The sequence below is a fragment of the Mus pahari genome, chromosome 9 (genome assembly GCF_900095145.1).
Source record: "Mus pahari chromosome 9, PAHARI_EIJ_v1.1, whole genome shotgun sequence".
NCBI lineage: Eukaryota > Metazoa > Chordata > Mammalia > Rodentia > Muridae > Mus > Mus pahari.
Window position 1 is genome coordinate 85,142,102 of NC_034598.1, and position 16,960 is coordinate 85,159,061.

Sequence of the window (16,960 nt, forward strand, 5' to 3'; positions counted from 1 at the left end):
CAAGCAGTCTGCCAAGTCCTAACTTCAGAACAAGATAACCTCGGGAATCAGACTGGTGGGATGCAGCACTTGCTGCTTCTGCAAAAGACCCAGATTCAGATCCCTGTACTGATGTGGCAGCTCAAACTGTCTTCACTCGGTTGCAGGAATCTGCTGCTGATCCTCTGGGTCCACAGTTACTAGGCACACAGAGTAAACACACATACACACAGGAAAAACACTCACATCAAATACAATAAATAAACCTTTATAAATGTAACAGTCATCTACTAAAAAGGAATCATGACTGATTCAGATGAGGAGCTAATCTGGGTCTGGTGGCACAAGCCTGTAATCTGGCTACCCAGGAGGCTAAGCAAGCTCAACACCTGGCCTAGGATGCAAAGAAAGTTCAAAGGTCTGCCTGTCTGGAAAACTTAGTGAGATATTGTCTCAAAAACAGAAATAAAGCTCAAAGGGGTAGGGATACAACTTACTGATAAAGCACTTATTTAGCATATATGGGGTGCTAGGGTCTACCCCCAGAAATGGGAAGAAAGGCAAAGTATAGGGAGGTAATGAAAAGAGTTAACCCTGGAAATAATGAGTACTGACACACAGTGCTCTCCTGGTGCTGAACAGAAGTCAGTAGGTAACAGTGCTGGTCACTCTTTTGGAAGGTGCTGGTTCAACTCCCAGCACTCCATGTGACTATTCAGAACCATGTATATCCTCAGTTCCAGGAGACCAGATACTCTCTTCTGGCTTCCATGGGCACCAGACAAAAACATCGTTCACAGACAGACATGCAAGCAAAACACCTATACACAGAAAATAAATACATCTTAACAACAACCAAAAACCAGAATATAATCATAATAGCTCATCTGCAGTAAGATAAGCACTGACCAGCAGATGCTATGTTAAAGAGGAGCAATGGGGAAAATGCACCAGACTGTGGTTGGACTATACTTCCTGAATGCCTGACCCAGACGACTCAGTGAATGTACACACAAGAGCAGAGTCTTCCCTGAATGCCTTTATAAGCAAACAAACAAACACCTTAATTGCCACTACAGTAAAATGAATTTCAAAAGTTTTTAAAAGTTTGTCAATTTTGCAGTGAGATCCAGATTTCTAAGTGCCTACAGAGGATCAAGAGGAGCAAGTATGGCAAATGACCATCGTGACAATATAACACTTATTAACTTTTTATTAGTCCGAGCTATGTAATGAGTTGTATAATGTCATTTTTTTTTTTGTCTTTTGTTTGGACCTGGCCTTCAAGCATGTGTGTGTGTGTGTGTGTGTGTGTGTGTGTGTGTGTGTGTGTGCGCGCGCGCACGCGCGCGCGTGCGCGCGCATCCTATCTGATATCCCAATTAGCTGGAGCTATGTGCAGGTGGCATAACTCACCACTGATGATAAATCTTCAAATGAGATGCAGAAGGTAAGACAGAACCATGAAAAGGCTGCCCAACTGCAAACAGAACCATTCCCATGATTACGACTATTTAGATGATACAGATCAAAATTGATATTAAACACAAAATGATCTCTGAAGGCCTTCAATGGAGAATGAGAAGTTACCAAAACATTTTTTGATCAAAAACAAAAAAGTCTTTAGACCTTAGTAATCACATTATACTAAGAAGCCATACATATTAAAACATCAGATGCTAGTTACTCTTGCCCAATACCTGGCTGTAAATTACCAAACTTCCCTTGCAACATCAGAAAAGGATGGTGACAACTTTCTGAGTTGCCAAACCTTGTCCTTTAAAAAAAAAAAAAAAAACCAACAGACATTCTAAAGGAGGATTTACATGAATTTGTAGCTATCTACTTTTTTAAGAATGAGGTCATCTTTATGTGGGGCACAATCCGTGCTTAAAGAAAAGAAATGAAAACTGGGGAACAGAAGTATTACCTGAGGGACAAAAGGTCCCTATTCCTGGAGAAAGCAAGCAGTCAGCTGCCAGGGTTCTTAGACTCTTCTGGTACTCACTTAGCTGATTGTGCAATTCCCAGCACACCATTCTCCACCACAGCCAGCAGGGAACGCTGTAGGGAATGGGGACACAGGGGACACAGAAGGGGGCAAGTTTAAGGGAAGGAAGGAAGAGGAGTGAAATATTCAGCTGTGATTTGCTTACAAGAACAGTTGTATCTCACACCAGATTACCTGCAGGCAGACACTGCATACATCTGCAAACACACTAACCATGTAGGGGTTCCTCACCCTCTCCACCACTGTCATTACTCTCCTGTGGTACAGTCACTTTTAAATGCATATAAAAGCACCAAGAAAAATGAGATTGCTATGTGGAATAAGCCTTATGTAAAGGCTGTGCTGGATAACAACATTAAATAAACAAATTCAGACACTATAAAACTAGCAAACTACAAATACAAATTACCACATCAGTTGGACTGCCCAAATCAGTGAAAACTGTAGTTCTCATCTCTGAATACTGAAGCATACCTAACATTACCTATGAAAAATAGTTCAGCCTAGTATAGTGGTTCACATCGGTACTGCCAGTACTCAGGAGGCAGAGGCAAGGGAACTGCTGTGAGTTCAAGACCAATTTGGGATAAAAGTGTGTTCCAGGCCAGCCTAAATTATGGTACTGAACCCTGCCTCTTAAAGAAGGGAGGAAAGGAGAGAGGGCATAAGAGAGGGGCAAAGAAGAAAAATAACTCATAAACCAGAGAATATTCCAGTAATGAACTATATTTGAATATCCAAGTGTTTTAAAGGGTCTGGAGAAATAATCAGCTGTTAACAACACTGGCTGCTCTTTCAGAGGACCCAGGTTCGATTCCCAGCATCTATGTAGTGGCTCACAAGTATCTGTAACTCAAGCCGGGCGTGGTGGCTCATGCCTTTAATCCCAGCACTCGGGAGGCAGAGGCAGGCGGATTTCTGAGTTCGAGGCCAGCCTGGTCTACAAAGTGAGTTCCAGGACAGCCAGGGCTATACAGAGAAACCCTGCCTCGAAAAGACAAAAAAAAAAAAAAAAAAGTATCTGTAACTCCAGTTTCAGGGAGTCTGAAACCCTCTTCTGGCCTCCAGGAATACCTTAAATATGTGGTGCACACACATACATTCAGGCAAAACATTTCATAAACATAAAATAAAAATAAATAAAACCCCAAGAATTTTTTTAAAAAATAAAGTATATTAGAGAACTAATTTAGTGCCAAAATTTTTTAATCTAAATTCTCTGAATGTCAGGCAATTTTTTAAATCTACCAAAAAGGTATTGAGAACAAGCAATTTATATTCTATGCACACATAGAGAGACAGACAGACAGACAGACAGACACACACACACACATAAGCACTACACGCTTATCTGGTGCCTACAGAGGCCAGAAGAGGGTACCAGATCCCCGCAAACTGGATTTAAAGATGGTTGAGAACCAGTGGGTGGGTGCAGGGAACAGAAAAGAGATCTGCATGAACAGCAGGTGCTCTGAACTCCTGAGCCATCTCCCCCACGCAGATACATTTATTTCTCTAGACTAATAAATGTGTTTCTGAACAACTTTTACATTCAGTTTCTAGCGCAGAAGCTAAAGGAGCAATGAGGAAAAACACCACAACCACTGGGACTTGATCATCAAGGCATTCTGTCCATAAAGAGAATGCAACCACAGAACTTAGGACAATTGTTTTAATATACATGCATGCATGCATACATACACATAAAATAAAACCCAATCGAGTCTTAAAAATGAAGATCAGTAAAAACTAGCTTCATTAAAACTGCTCATAGGAAATGTCCTTGTAAGATGACGCCTGAGAGACAATATGTCCTAAAGGGAGGTAAAGAGCCTCATTTATAACAGCCAGAAGCTGGAAACAACCCAGATGTCCCTCAACGCAAGAATGGATACAGAAAATACGGTACATTTACACAATGTACTACTACTCAGCTATTAAAAACAACAACTTGGGCTGGAGAGATGGCTCAGCAGTTAAGAGCACTGACTGCTCTTCCAGAGGTCCTGAGTTCAATTCCCAGCAACCACATGGTAGCTCACAACCATCTGTAATGGGATCTGATGCACACACTTCTGGTGTGTGTCTGAAGACAGCTACAGTGTACTCATATTAAATAAAATAAAATAAATAAACAAATCTTTTAAAAAAAAAAAAAAAAACTTCACAAACTTTGTAGAAAAATGGATGGAACTAGAAAGTGAGGTAACCCAGACCCAAAAGGACATACATGGTATGTACTCACTGATAAGTGGATATTAGCCCCAAAGCTCAGAATACTATGATAAAACTCACAGACCACAGGAAGCTTAACAAAAAGAATGGCCAAGCAGTGGGTGCTTCAAATCCACTTAGAAGGAGGTAGAAAATAATCACAGGTTGGGGGGAGGAGAAGAGGGAAAGGGGGTGGGGGAAGACCAAGTATGGAAAGAGACAGGAGAGAAGTCCAGAGGGCCAGGAGAGGGAATAAAAATAAGTAGCAATGGGGTGGGGAACTTGGGGAACCACTAGAAAGTGCCAGATGCCAAGGATGTGAGAGGATCCCAGGACCCAATGGGAATGATGTTAGTTGAAATACACAACAGCTGGAAGAGATCACCTCCAATAGACAGACACGGTCCCCAGTAGAGGGATGTGGCCACCCACTGACCTCAAAATTTTTAACCCAGATTGTCCCTGTCTAAAGGAAATGAAGGAACAAAAATGGAGCAGAGACTGAAGGAAAGGCCATCCAGAGACCACCCCACCGTGGGATCCTTTCCATCCACAGACACCAAATCCTGACACTACTCCTGATGCCAAGATGTGCTTGCAGACAGGAGCCTAGTATGGCTGTCCTCTCAGAGATTCTGCCAGCACCTGCCTAAGACAAATCCAGATACTCACAGCAACCATTGGACTGAACCTGGGGACCTCAATGGAAGAGTTAGAGGAAGAGCTGAAGGAGATTGCAACCCCATGGGAAGAACAATATCACCTAACCAAATCCCTCAGAGCTCCCAGGGACTAAACCACAAACCAGAGAGGGACCTCTGGTTATCTGGCATCGCTGGGAAGGGAGGCCCTTGGACCTTTGAAGGCTTGGTACCCTAGAGAAGGAGGATGCTAGGGTGGGGAGGAAGGAGTGGGTAGGGAGGTGGGAAAGCACCCTCTTAGAGGCAAAGGGGGGGTGGGAGGTTCATGGAGGGGAGAGACTGGGAAGAGGGAGAGATAACATTTGAAATATAAACAAATAAAATGATGAATAAATTTTAGAAAAACAAAACAAAACAAAACAAAAAAAGAAGTAAGAGAAAAGTGAAGTATTGAGGAGAAAAGGATCATGAACCAATTGGATGGCCTCAACAACAACAACAAAAAAAACACTTTCATTGTTATTGCCAGACTAAATGGTTGCATACTCTAAATCAGGTCATAAATTTAAAAAGGGAGGGCATCTCTACTTCATAATGAACAAATACAAATTACCATTCAAAACCAAACTTCTGATCCCTGACAGCCTGCTCCCCCAGCAGCCACCTCCAATGCAGTTCACAGCAACCCCATCTTGTCAGTGGCCTCCATTACCATTCTTAAGACAACTCTTATTCCATATCTTGTCTGTCAGTCAACGGGGCTCTGCCTTCCAAGTACATCTAGAGACTAACCCTCCACAACTCCAAGGCATCTATCTACCTTGGTAACATTTTCTTTTCACCTGCATAGATAACTGTCTCCATTGGCCTTTCAAGTCTTCTCCTTCCTGTTGCTCACAAAGCTAAGCTGACAGAGTGATCCTTTGCTTAAAAAAAAAAAAAAAAAACCTCTAGTGATTTCCAACCTCTCTTCAGTGCAAAAGCCAGTCACTATCAGTTTCCACATTGATACTGGATATAAGGAAACTTGGTCCCAGTAAATACAGAAATAAAACCTGAAACTAGGGGCTGAAGAGATGGCTCAGTGGCTAAGAGCATCTGCTGCTTTTCCAGAGGTCCTAGGTTTGGTCCCCAGGACCCACAGGAAGGACAGAAATTCCTGGTGGGTAACAGGCTGTAGATGAAGGATACAAGAGACCCTGTCTTCTACAGAGCCTGTGCTGGCCTCTAACTCACAAAGTAGCAAGGAATGACCTTGAACTTCCTGAGTTCCCTTCTCTATATGACACACACTAGGATTGTAGGCATGTCCTGTCATGTCTCTCCATTTCTAATGTGGCACCCTAGATAGCCCTCAGGGCCCTGTACATATTAGTCAAGCACTCTAGATCTGAAGTTGGAGAGCCCACATCCTTTGTCCCCAAAGATCTTTTTTTTTAAATATATATATATATATATATATATATATATATATATATATTATTTATTTATTTTATGTATATATGAGTACACTGTAGCTGGTTGTGAGCCATCATGTGGTTGCTGGGACTTGATCTTGGGACCTCTGCTCACTGTCGCCCCGCTCACTCCGGCCCTGCTCACTCTGGCTCAAAGATTTATTTGTTATTATATGTAAGTACATTGTAGCTGTCTTCAGACACACAGAAGAGGGCCTCAGATCTCATTACAGATGGTAGTGATCCACCATGTGGTTGCTAGGATTTGAACTCAGGACCTCTGGAAGAGTAGTCAGTGCTCTTAACCACTGAGCCATCTCTCCAGCCCCCAAAGGACTTTTTTTTGTACTTTGACATGATCTGGATCATTTTGTTGTCAGGTGGGGATCAAACCCAGGGTTTCAAGCATGCCATACAAGCTTCTCACCAGTGAGGTACACTCTCCCCAGCCGTGGCCTGTGTTTTCTTTCCTACTCCACTCTATTTCACCTCACTGGAGGCCTCAACATATTTCAAAATAGCAAGCAAGCTACCACCATCAGAGGTGTTTGCATTGGCTCCCACCACCCCTTTCAAGTCTTGTGAAATACATTCCAGTTGAGCATTCCTGACCGCCAACAATCGGGACTAACTACGAACCCCATCCCAATCTTCCTACCCCCTTTCTGTTTCTTTTTAAAGTGCATTTAACACCCTGTTACATGTTTGACTGTTGACTATTGATTAATTACCTTTATCCTCTGATTAAAATGTAACACCATGAGTGTGGGGGTTTCTATCGCTTTTTTTCATTACTATGTTCTCAGCAGTACAAAGCAAGCATCCAGTAACTTATTTGTTAAAAAAAAAAACTAGTACAGCTAATGTCAATATACATGTATTACTAGGTATTATATTAAAATGAAAAAACAAAATTACTTTTAAATAATGTCAAATCTTATAAAAGCAAATTCATTTGTAATCTAAAAAGTAACCAAGTTTTCCCTCAGTTGCCTAATCTAAGTAAACCAACTCACAAATTTCATACAGCAATGTAGTTTAGAAATAAGCTAAAACCCCTATTTATGCTTCCTAGAACAGAACTGAATCAATTAAAATCATCCTTGCATCTGTAATGATCAATATGTAGTGTGTGTGTGTCTGTGTGTCTGTGTGTCTGTGTGTGTGTGTGTGTGTGTGTGTGCGCGCGCATGCACGTGCACGCACGCTCATGATCTGAAATGTACACCTCCCTACAAACTGTCAAGCTTTATTACAAGATGTGGGCCTGAGGTCCAGGCCCAAGCCTGAATTTATAGCACTTGGAAGCTGGAGGCAGGAAGATCAGTCCCAGACAAGGGCTGATGAGATGGCCCAGTGAGTAAGGATGCTGGCCACCAAACCCATGACCTGAGTTCCATTCCCAGGACCTACATGGAAGGGAGCGATCCAACTCCCACAAGTTATCCTCTGCCTTTCCACATGCATACCACAGCATCCATGTAGCCTACACACACCATGAATACTTAAGAAATGTTAGTTCCAAGCAAAGCTGTGCTAAACAGCAAGACCTTGACTCAAAACAAAACAAAAACAACCAAAAATCATGTGAAAACTTGGTCTTTGAATAGAGATTAGTTACTTGAGAAAGTGACTTTGTGCACGAGTTTGTATACGGATACACATGTGTGCACACAGATGTGGAGGCCGGACATTAACAGCTGATATCTTCTTCGATTTCCTTTTTACCTTTGGGAATGACTGAACACAGAACTCACCGATTCAGCTAGATTTGGCTAGACTGGCAGGCGAGCTCCAGGAAACCTCCCTGCCTTCTCAGCCCTGGGATTAAAGACATAAGCTGCTGCACGGGGTTCTATGTGGGTGGTAGGGATCTGAACGAAGGTCCTCATGGTGGTACAGCAGGCACCTCACCCACAAGCCAACTCCTCAGCCTGCACTCACCCTTTCAAACTGTCCTTTCCCCTTAGTTTATAAAACAACTCACACTGAGACATTCAGGTTATCTCTCCTATCTCCATCCTTGGAGCTGCCCTGGACCCAGAACTTTTTCAAATCTGGTTCTCCAAACACAGAGCAACAAACAGATACTAGGTTCTGAAGGACACAGCATCCCTCCAGTACATAAGTTACTCCAAGTCCATTTGTGGATGTTATATTTCGCCTTTAGGTATTGTTCCTGGAGCCAGACTCCATAAACAAGACTCCTATACTAACTATACCCTTCTGTTAGCTGGAATTACTTATTAGTAGTCAGCCACAAGTCAGGAATGAAGTCCAGTTCCCTTAACATAGCAAATAAAGCCCACGAAAATCTAATTTAGCTAAGCCTATTATTGACACCAAAATGAGCAGCAATCTCAATCCAAAATAATTCTCTCCATAACCATATCTTTGCTGTCTGTGATGGTTTGAATGTGAATACTCCCAATGGGCTCCTATATTTGAATGCTTGATCACCTCTTGGTGGAACTATTTGGTAAGGATTAGGAAGTGTGGCCTTACTGGAAGAGGTAAGTCACTGGGAGTGGGTTGGGGCAGGGTTTGGGGTTTCAAAAGTCCATGTTATTCCCAGTTGGCTTTCTTTCCTTGCCTCTCACTTAAGCTCCAGTGTTATGCCTGACTGCCTGCTATCATGTTCCCTGACCTGACAGCCACAGACTCATCCTATGGAAATGTAAGCCCCTGGTTAAATGATTTCTTTTATGTATGTTTTTTTTTTTTTTTTCTCCTTTGGTTTTTCAAAACAGGGTTTCTCTGTGTAGCCCTGGCTGTCCTGGAACTCAACTCTGTAGACCAGGCTGGCCTCAAACTCAGAAATCTGCCTGCCTCTGCCTCTCAAGTGCTGGGAATAAAGGCGTGTGCCACCACTGTGCCCAGCTGATTTCTTTTATAAACTGCTTCAGTTGTCATGTCTCTTCACAGCAATGGAAAGGTAACTAAGACATTGCTCCACTCTTTGCCATGACAAACTAATCTATGAATAGCAAGAAGTGGACCATAAAAATGTTCTCTCCAAATAATTTAACAGGAAAGATCAGAGAATAAGAGTCCTAACTCCAAAGCTGCAATCAGCTGCAGTTTTATCCCCTGGGGAACTTTTGGAAATTCCTAGAAATATTAAACACCCCACACAGCACAGAGTAATCCTCTACAGCAAAGAACTGTCTAGTCTACTATCTGACACTGACAGGCCTTGCTCTAAGATGAAGGCCCAGGGAAATTCAAGGAGTCTGCCTGTCTTCTGCCTGTCTCAGGGTGTGTGGTCAGATCTTCCTCTGAATCTGTGACCCACCCAACAGATTCAGATTCAACCATATTTCCCCTTTTACTTAAGTTGACACATTTCTGTTGCCTGCAGACAAAATAACCAGAGCCAGCAAAGTTATCGAGCTCCATCATTTGATACACATCTACATATTTGAAACCAGCTCCTCAGCCTTTCGGCTGCTGACATCTGAGCCCGATGGAATTTCATATTACAGGTCTGTGCTGGCTGTGCATGATAGTCTCGGGCAGAATCCCTGGCCTCTACCAACCAGGTGACAACCTTCCAAGTCACAATAATCAAAACCATGGCCACATGTCCCCAAAGGAACAAAGTTCCAGGGTTGACAACCACTCCTTCAAACAGGACAGAGACTCCACCCCGTGAGGTACAGTCTACCAAGTGAACTCCTAATCTGCAGAAAAACCTGTGTATCATATTGTCCTGAGGCTAAGCAATGGGAGGCAAGCATTTGTGCTTGGATCTTTCTTACCACTTTTCAGGTCCCAGCTTAATTAAATGTGTACCTTTTGTCCCTGCCAGTCTTCCGCCTATCTCAGGTGTGTGGTCAGATCTTCAACAGCTTCAACTACATTTCCCTGCACATACACCTACACACATGTGTACAGAGAGACATAGAGCAACAGATAAAAGGGTGTGATGGTGAAATGACAGGTAGATACTGCTCCATCTTCCTTTGTTTGTTTGTTTGTTTGTTTAGAGACAGGGTTTCTCTGTATCATCCTGGCTGTCCTGGAACTCACTTTGTAGACCAGGCTGCCCTCGAACTCAGAAATCTGCCTGCCTCTGCCTTCCATCTTCCTTTCTTATATGTGAATGTTTTAAAGAACTTCTCATTCCCTTACGGGGGTAAGATTCCCCTGTAACCACATTCAACACATACCCTGTTCTGACCTAAAAAAAAAAAAAAAATCTGGGTAATTTCTTTCAAAGGCTTTTCCTGTTTCATTTCCCTTAAAATATAACACTTCTAGCCTCTTCCTGTCTCTCTTCACACACCCCATAGTTGGTTCAGATCAGTCAAGTCTACAAACTTCTCATTAAAGCAAGAGGCACTAAGAAACAAACATTAGGCAAGAAACAGAGATGTTTCTTATAAGATGACTTCTAATACTCAAACCAAGCAGCATTTACTTAAAGCATAAAGTGTCAGTCTCTTATAAAACAATTCTTCTTCCTCACCTGTCCATATGCCAACTTCCAAAGTGCTGCCCAGCCTCCAGAACTGCCAGTTTCAATCTTAAAATCTCAGGTTTCACTCAATGTGACCACTCTGTTTTTCTAGACAGATTTCTTCCTGGAAGAGCCCGTGCAGGAAAGACTGGAAGAACTTGGGCATTTTCCTAATGTTTCCTCTCTATGATGGTACAGGTTCCAATCCCCTCCCCCAGAGGATTCCACCATTCCAGGCTGACCTCAGGCTATGCTGCCAAGATCTTGATCTGACAGCTTCCACCCCCCCCACCCCACCCCACCCCCCGAGTGCTGAGACTGCAGGAATCTGTCACCACATCCAGTTTATAAGGTGTATAAGGTGTTAGGCACTGAACCCAGGGCATCTTCCATGCTAGGCCAGCACTCTACCCAGCCTGGGAAACTGAGTTCCACCACCAGAACACACATGGTGGGAGGTGAGCACCAGTTATCCTCAGATGTTCCATACCTAGGCTGGATCAGGCACATATGTTCACACTTGGATGCATACCGCAAATAAATAAAAAATAATAATCTTTTTTTAAAAAAATAAACTACAAATGGTTTCTCCATTTAAAAAAAAGAGAGAAAATGCTAATGTTTTAGAAACTTTCTGATTTAAAAAGAAATGCTCATTACTATTTACCACACAGGTGTAAGAAATCAGGAAGATTATAATGTAATCCTAAGAGCTTAACTCTAAGTATATGGGAGTTATCTATGTGGTAGAGTAAGCCATTACACTCCTGCTCTTAAGAGGTCTTCCCAAATGGACTTAGACAAGAGAATTAAAGGATCATGCCCTAAGGCACTTATCGACTGAATTAGATTTTCTTTGGGGCATACAGAGTGCTACAGTATCATTATCCCTGGGAGAGAAAAGGGCAATAAAAATCATTGTCTATGGATCTGAATTTTCTTATGGATCTAGAAATAGGCAAGGGCAAAGGGCATCTCATGAGTCAGACTTACCCTAAGTAATAAACATTATTCAAAATGACTCAGTATTGCACTATCTATATAATTTTTTTAAAAAAACAGTTCCAACAAAGCATGTTAGCACAGACCTGTAATCTCAGCACTCAGGAAGCTGAGGTGGGATGACACTGAACTCGAGGGGAGCTGAGATTTGTTATGAGTTACAGGACAATCTGAGCTACTTACTTAACCTGTTTAAATGCGCTCTCTCTCACACACGCTCTCTCACGCTCTCTCTCTCATGCTCTCTCTCTCTCTCTCTCTCTCTCTCTCTCTCTCTCTCTCTCCTCTCTTTCTCTCCTCTCTCTCTCTCTCTCATTAGTGATATTAAGAACCAAACACATAATCACAAACTTTGCTATAGTTCGATACTTTATGAATACATACTGTGTGTATTAAATTTTATTCAATATAAAGATAGAATGTCAGGAAAATATCTGCTGAATCATAGTATTGTTTTTGGTCAAGATGTTCTCAACTGTAATACATATATACGTATTATACACACACACACACACACACACATATCCGGAAAATGAAGACTTATGTTTACTATACAAGTCTATCATTAAACCTGAGAACGTTCCTTTAATCAGTTAAAAGCATTCATTAACTTACAAATAACAGAGGAGAGAAAGACATCCTAACCAAGAGCTTTGAATTCCCTGTCACCACCAACTTGGAACTGGGTCTTACATTTAGCCTGTGTCTTGAGACAAATATGGAGAAGCCAAGAGCAGTAACAAACTGCCAGTTTACTGAGTCATGTTTCTGACTAAAACTGTGTTATGAAATGGAAAGAGTGACACGTCTGGGGTTTAAACACCAGAGACGTTAACTCCCTGAACTCAAGGGTCGCGGAAGCCAAAATCGGAAAACTCTCCAGCAAGAACGATGCGGGACTGAAAACGACTTCCACGGAGAAGTGGCCGAAGCGGAGAACTCCTGCTTAATTTCCCCTAAAACAAATCCGAACTGTGCAAACAAGCACACCCTCCCGTGCCGCGGAGCGGGGACGCCAGGTAGGAGGCACCGAGAACAATCACAAGGTTAACGTTTCCCTGGCACACACATACACACCCCAGTCCTCCTCGGCTAACGGAGCCACTCGGCTCCGAGCCCCGGGAGCTTCCGAGCCCGACCGGGTCCCAGCCCACCCCATCCACCCAGCACCTGAGTGACGCCGGGGACGTCACCAGCCTCGGCGCAGGAGCTGCCCCCGGCGGAGGAGGCGACCCCGGCCCGCCGAGCCCCGCCGCCCTCCGCGGGACTCCGGAGGCCGGTCGGGGGCGCCAGCGGCACCGGCAGAGCCCGAACCTGCGACCTGGCCCCGAGAACCGGCGGCCAGCGGACCGGCCCGGCCCCGCGCGCTCGCTGACCTGGAGAGGTGTTTCAGGATCTGTTTCTTGATGATCCCAGCCATGGTGCCCGCCGGGCTGGAGCGCCGCTCTCTCGCCGCTCCTCACAGCCTCCTCACTTCGCGGCAGTCTCCTTTCGGTCCCTCCTCACCGGACCGGAGGAGAAGCGCCGGAGCGCTCGCTCTCAGGAGAGACTCGAGGGCCTGGCCGAGGCCACAGCCGCCGCAGCCGCCGCCGAGAGCCCGGAGCATGACGCTCAGGCCGCCGCGGCCGCCGCCAGCGCCATCTTGGCTGCAGCATCACCTAAGAGACCGGGGGCGGGGAGAGGAGTCGGGGGCGGAGCGAGCTCGAGGTGGGCGGGACCTGTGGGAGTTCCGGGAATCTTCAGCCCTGCCTACTTCGGACTCCCACTTGGTCCTCCCGCTGCCCTGATTCAGCAGGAGCCGCTGACTCCAGTTCCTAGATGGTCCTTTCTTCATCTCCCCTTCATCTTGTCTGTGCCTCTATCGCTGACTTTCTCATCCTAGTCTTGCTTCTTCATTTCCTCCGACCTCAACTTTCTGCTCTACAAATAGCTCTGTTAATGCTATTCTTTTGGCCATTTCAGCTTTTTAATCTCGGTTTCTTTTGCCAAGATTCTTCCCTTAGACTAACAGCTGTAATTTAATGTTTCCATTCGTTTGTCTAACCTTAAAGGAAGTAAAATTGACAGCATGTCATGTTTAACCGAATATACCTAAAGACCTAGAAATTAGAAAGTCTAGAGCCAGTGAGATGGCTCTCAGCCAGAAAGAGTACTTGTCGAGCAAGCTTGATGACCTGAACTTGATGCCCAAACTACCATGAAGGAAAGAACTGTTCTCGAAAGTTATACTCTGACCACACACACACACACACACACACACACACTTAGTAGAAATTTTGAAATGGAATGTCCAAATCGAAGTCCTGGTTCTAATATTTTCCTAGCTATGTTAACTTGGAAAAATCGCTTTCACCTTTAGTTTCACTTTATGTACGAATGTGACTTTGGTCACACAAGGGGAGGTCAGAGAACAGCCCTGGTTGTAGTGCCACGCCTTCTTCTATCTCTTCCTCAACAGCTACTTGCATACTCCAGGTTACCTGGTTCCTAGGATCCTCTTGTTGGTCTCTTGTTGCCTCTCCCCTATTGCCTAAAGAGTGCTGGGATTACAGACTTCTGGAGACTCAAGTTCAAGTCCTAATGATTGCATGGCAAGTGTATTGTCTGCTAAGCCAGCTCTCTCATCCAGTTAACCTCACTTTTAATCATCTTTAAAATATAGTGCCTACCCTTAGAGATGGTTTGGCAGGGGCCCTAGTAGGTACTGTTGGTGTGTCTGGGCCATATTGGCTGGCCACCTGTTGTAGAATCAGGTTTTGGAAAAAGATATAAATCACTAAAATGTTTCATAAACAGTTGGGAGAGAGAGAGACAGTTCAGCCACTTGAGATGGGAAGAACCAGCTTTAAAGTTAACAATGCTTGAAGCATGCCAGGATAACAAACAGGAATTTGCTAACACAAATACTGTGTAGGGATGAAAGCAATCTGAGCTATTTGAAAGGAATCAATCTGGGTGTAGTGACACATGGGTCTGTAATCTCAGTCCTTTGGGAACAGAGGCAGGAGGAGTGCTACAGGTTTGAGGTCATCATGATCTACTTAGCAACACCTTCTCTTAAAAAAAAAAAGGGGGGGAATCAAGTTTTTAAAAATAACTACAAAGCCAAGATTGTATTACTTGGACATAGGATCCATAACAGCTCATAAAAATGCCTGTCTTGGGACTGACGCCCACTTGGAAGCTGGCTTGACAGAGATGGATTGTACTTCAGAGCCTTACTAGACTAGGGAAGGCCGCCTACAGCTGGCCAGGTCTTGTCCCTGGCCAGGTGACTCATCCCCAGTCCCCACCCAGAACCCTGCTTCTCTCTGTCTCTGAACTTCAGTTAAGAGAGCATCCCTTGGGCTGGTGAGATGGCTCTGCGGGTAAGAGCACCCGACTGCTCTTCCTAAAGGTCCTGAGTTCAAATCCCAGCAACCACATGGTGGCTCACAAACATCTGTAACGAGATCTTGACTCCCTCTTCTGGAGTGTCTGAAGACAGCTACAGTGTACTTACATATAATAAATAAATAAATCTTAAAAAAAAAAAAAAAAAAAAAAGATAGCATCCCTTATCCCCAGGCCCAACCCCTTATCCCCAGGCCCAACCCCTTCCTTCAGATGACCTGGAGTTTCTTAGAAATAACTGTAGGTGGAAATCAGCTGTATTTACAGAGGAATAAATGTTAAAAGTAACATTTGATTGACAAACCAAAGATGGGGTGTGGGAGGGGCAAAGAAAGGCTAGCCAAACCTCCTGCTTTGCCCTGATTATGAACTATTAGGACAATCAAACATAGAGCAACAGAACACAAGGAAGTTCTTGAGGCCCAGTCTCTGAGCACAGTACAGACTGGATAGTCTAGTGTACTTCAAACTGCCAACACCCACAGACACCTTTCCTCTGCCCTGGACTTCCTACAGAGTCCTAATAACTCTGATTATAGCAGCTCCCTGCCTTCATCATTTTAGCATAGGGGTTGGAGATATGGCTCAGTGGTTAAGAGCACTGGCTGTTCTTCTAGAGGAAGTGGGTTCAAATCCCAGCATCCACATGGTGACTCGCACCTGTTTGTAACTCCGAGATCTGACACCCTCACACAGACATACATGCAGGCAAAACACCAATACACATAAAAGTAAATTTTTAAAAATTTTAGTTTATATGTACTCATAGTACACACAAGTGTATGCAAAAGTTAGGAAAAATTGGTGCAATTAATCTTTAGCATTTTAACTTTTTGAGCCCTTTGATTTTAAAAACATATCCAAAAGGACACTTATATACCATTTATTTACTGGTTAATTGAGATATGCTAATTTATATGGACATATAACCCACATGTCAAATCTAACTTGGCTATGGTATGCAAACTTAATTTTAAAGTTTAAAATGAGCCAGGCCATGGTTGAGTGGGTCTTTAATCCCAGTACTATGGAGGCAGAGGAAAACAGAGCTCTGAGTTTGAGGCCAGCCTGGTCTCCAGAGCAAGTTCCAAGGTAGCCAGGGCCACACAGAGAAACCATGTCTCAAAGAGAGAGAGGAAGAAAGAAGGAAAGAAAGAAAGAAAGAAAGAAAGAAAGAAAGAAAGAAAGAAAGAAAGAAGAAAGAAAGAAGAAGAAAGAAAGAGAAAGAAGAAAGAAAGAAAGAAAGAAAGAAAGAAAGAAAGAAAGAAAGAAAGAAAGAAAAGAAGAAGAAAGGAAGGAAGGAAGAAAATAACTATTCATTCTTTTTTTTTTAAGATTTATTTATTTATTATATGTGAGTACACTGTAGCTGTCATCAGACACTCCAGAAGAGGAAGTCAGATCTTGTTACAGATGGTTATGAGCCACCATGTGGTTGCTGGGATTTGAACTCTGGACCTTCAGAAGAGCAGTCGGGTGCTCTTACCCACTGAGCCATCTCACCAGCCCCCAACTATTCATTCTTTAATCAGCATTTTTAAAAGTTATAGGCAAGCTGGGCAATGGTGGTGCACAACTTAGATCTCAGCACCTGGAAGACAGAGACAGGCAGATCTCTGAGTTCAAAGCCAGCCTAGTCTACAGAGTGAGTTCCAGGACATCCAGGGCTACAGAAAGAAACTCTGTCTTGAAAAACAAAATGAAACAAAGAAACAGAAAGAGAGAGAGAAAGAAAGAAAGAAAGAAAGAAAGAAAGAAAGAAAGAAAGAGAGAGAGAGAGAGAGAGAGAGAGAGAGAGAAA

General features: G+C 43.5%; 1 protein-coding gene across 2 annotated transcripts in view; it reads right to left on the reverse strand.

Annotated features, from left to right (window-relative positions):
- The window catches only part of Uhrf1bp1l (UHRF1 binding protein 1 like), a 73,331-nt gene extending 59,888 nt beyond the window's left edge, over positions 1–13,443 (reverse strand). The window contains exons 1-2 of one of the 2 annotated variants that reach the window (XM_029542291.1): positions 13,143–13,412; positions 1,910–2,043 (exon numbers count right to left, since the gene is read on the reverse strand). Coding sequence is in view for 1 of the 2 variants with exons in the window: in XM_021204753.1 (XP_021060412.1) it covers positions 13,143–13,186 (44 nt within the window). In the remaining variant the exon portion in view is untranslated. Of the gene's footprint in view, positions 1–1,909; positions 2,044–13,142 lie in introns of both variants that reach the window. The other variant, XM_021204753.1, reaches the window with a different exon arrangement.
- Positions 13,444–16,960: the final 3,517 nt, after the last annotated feature.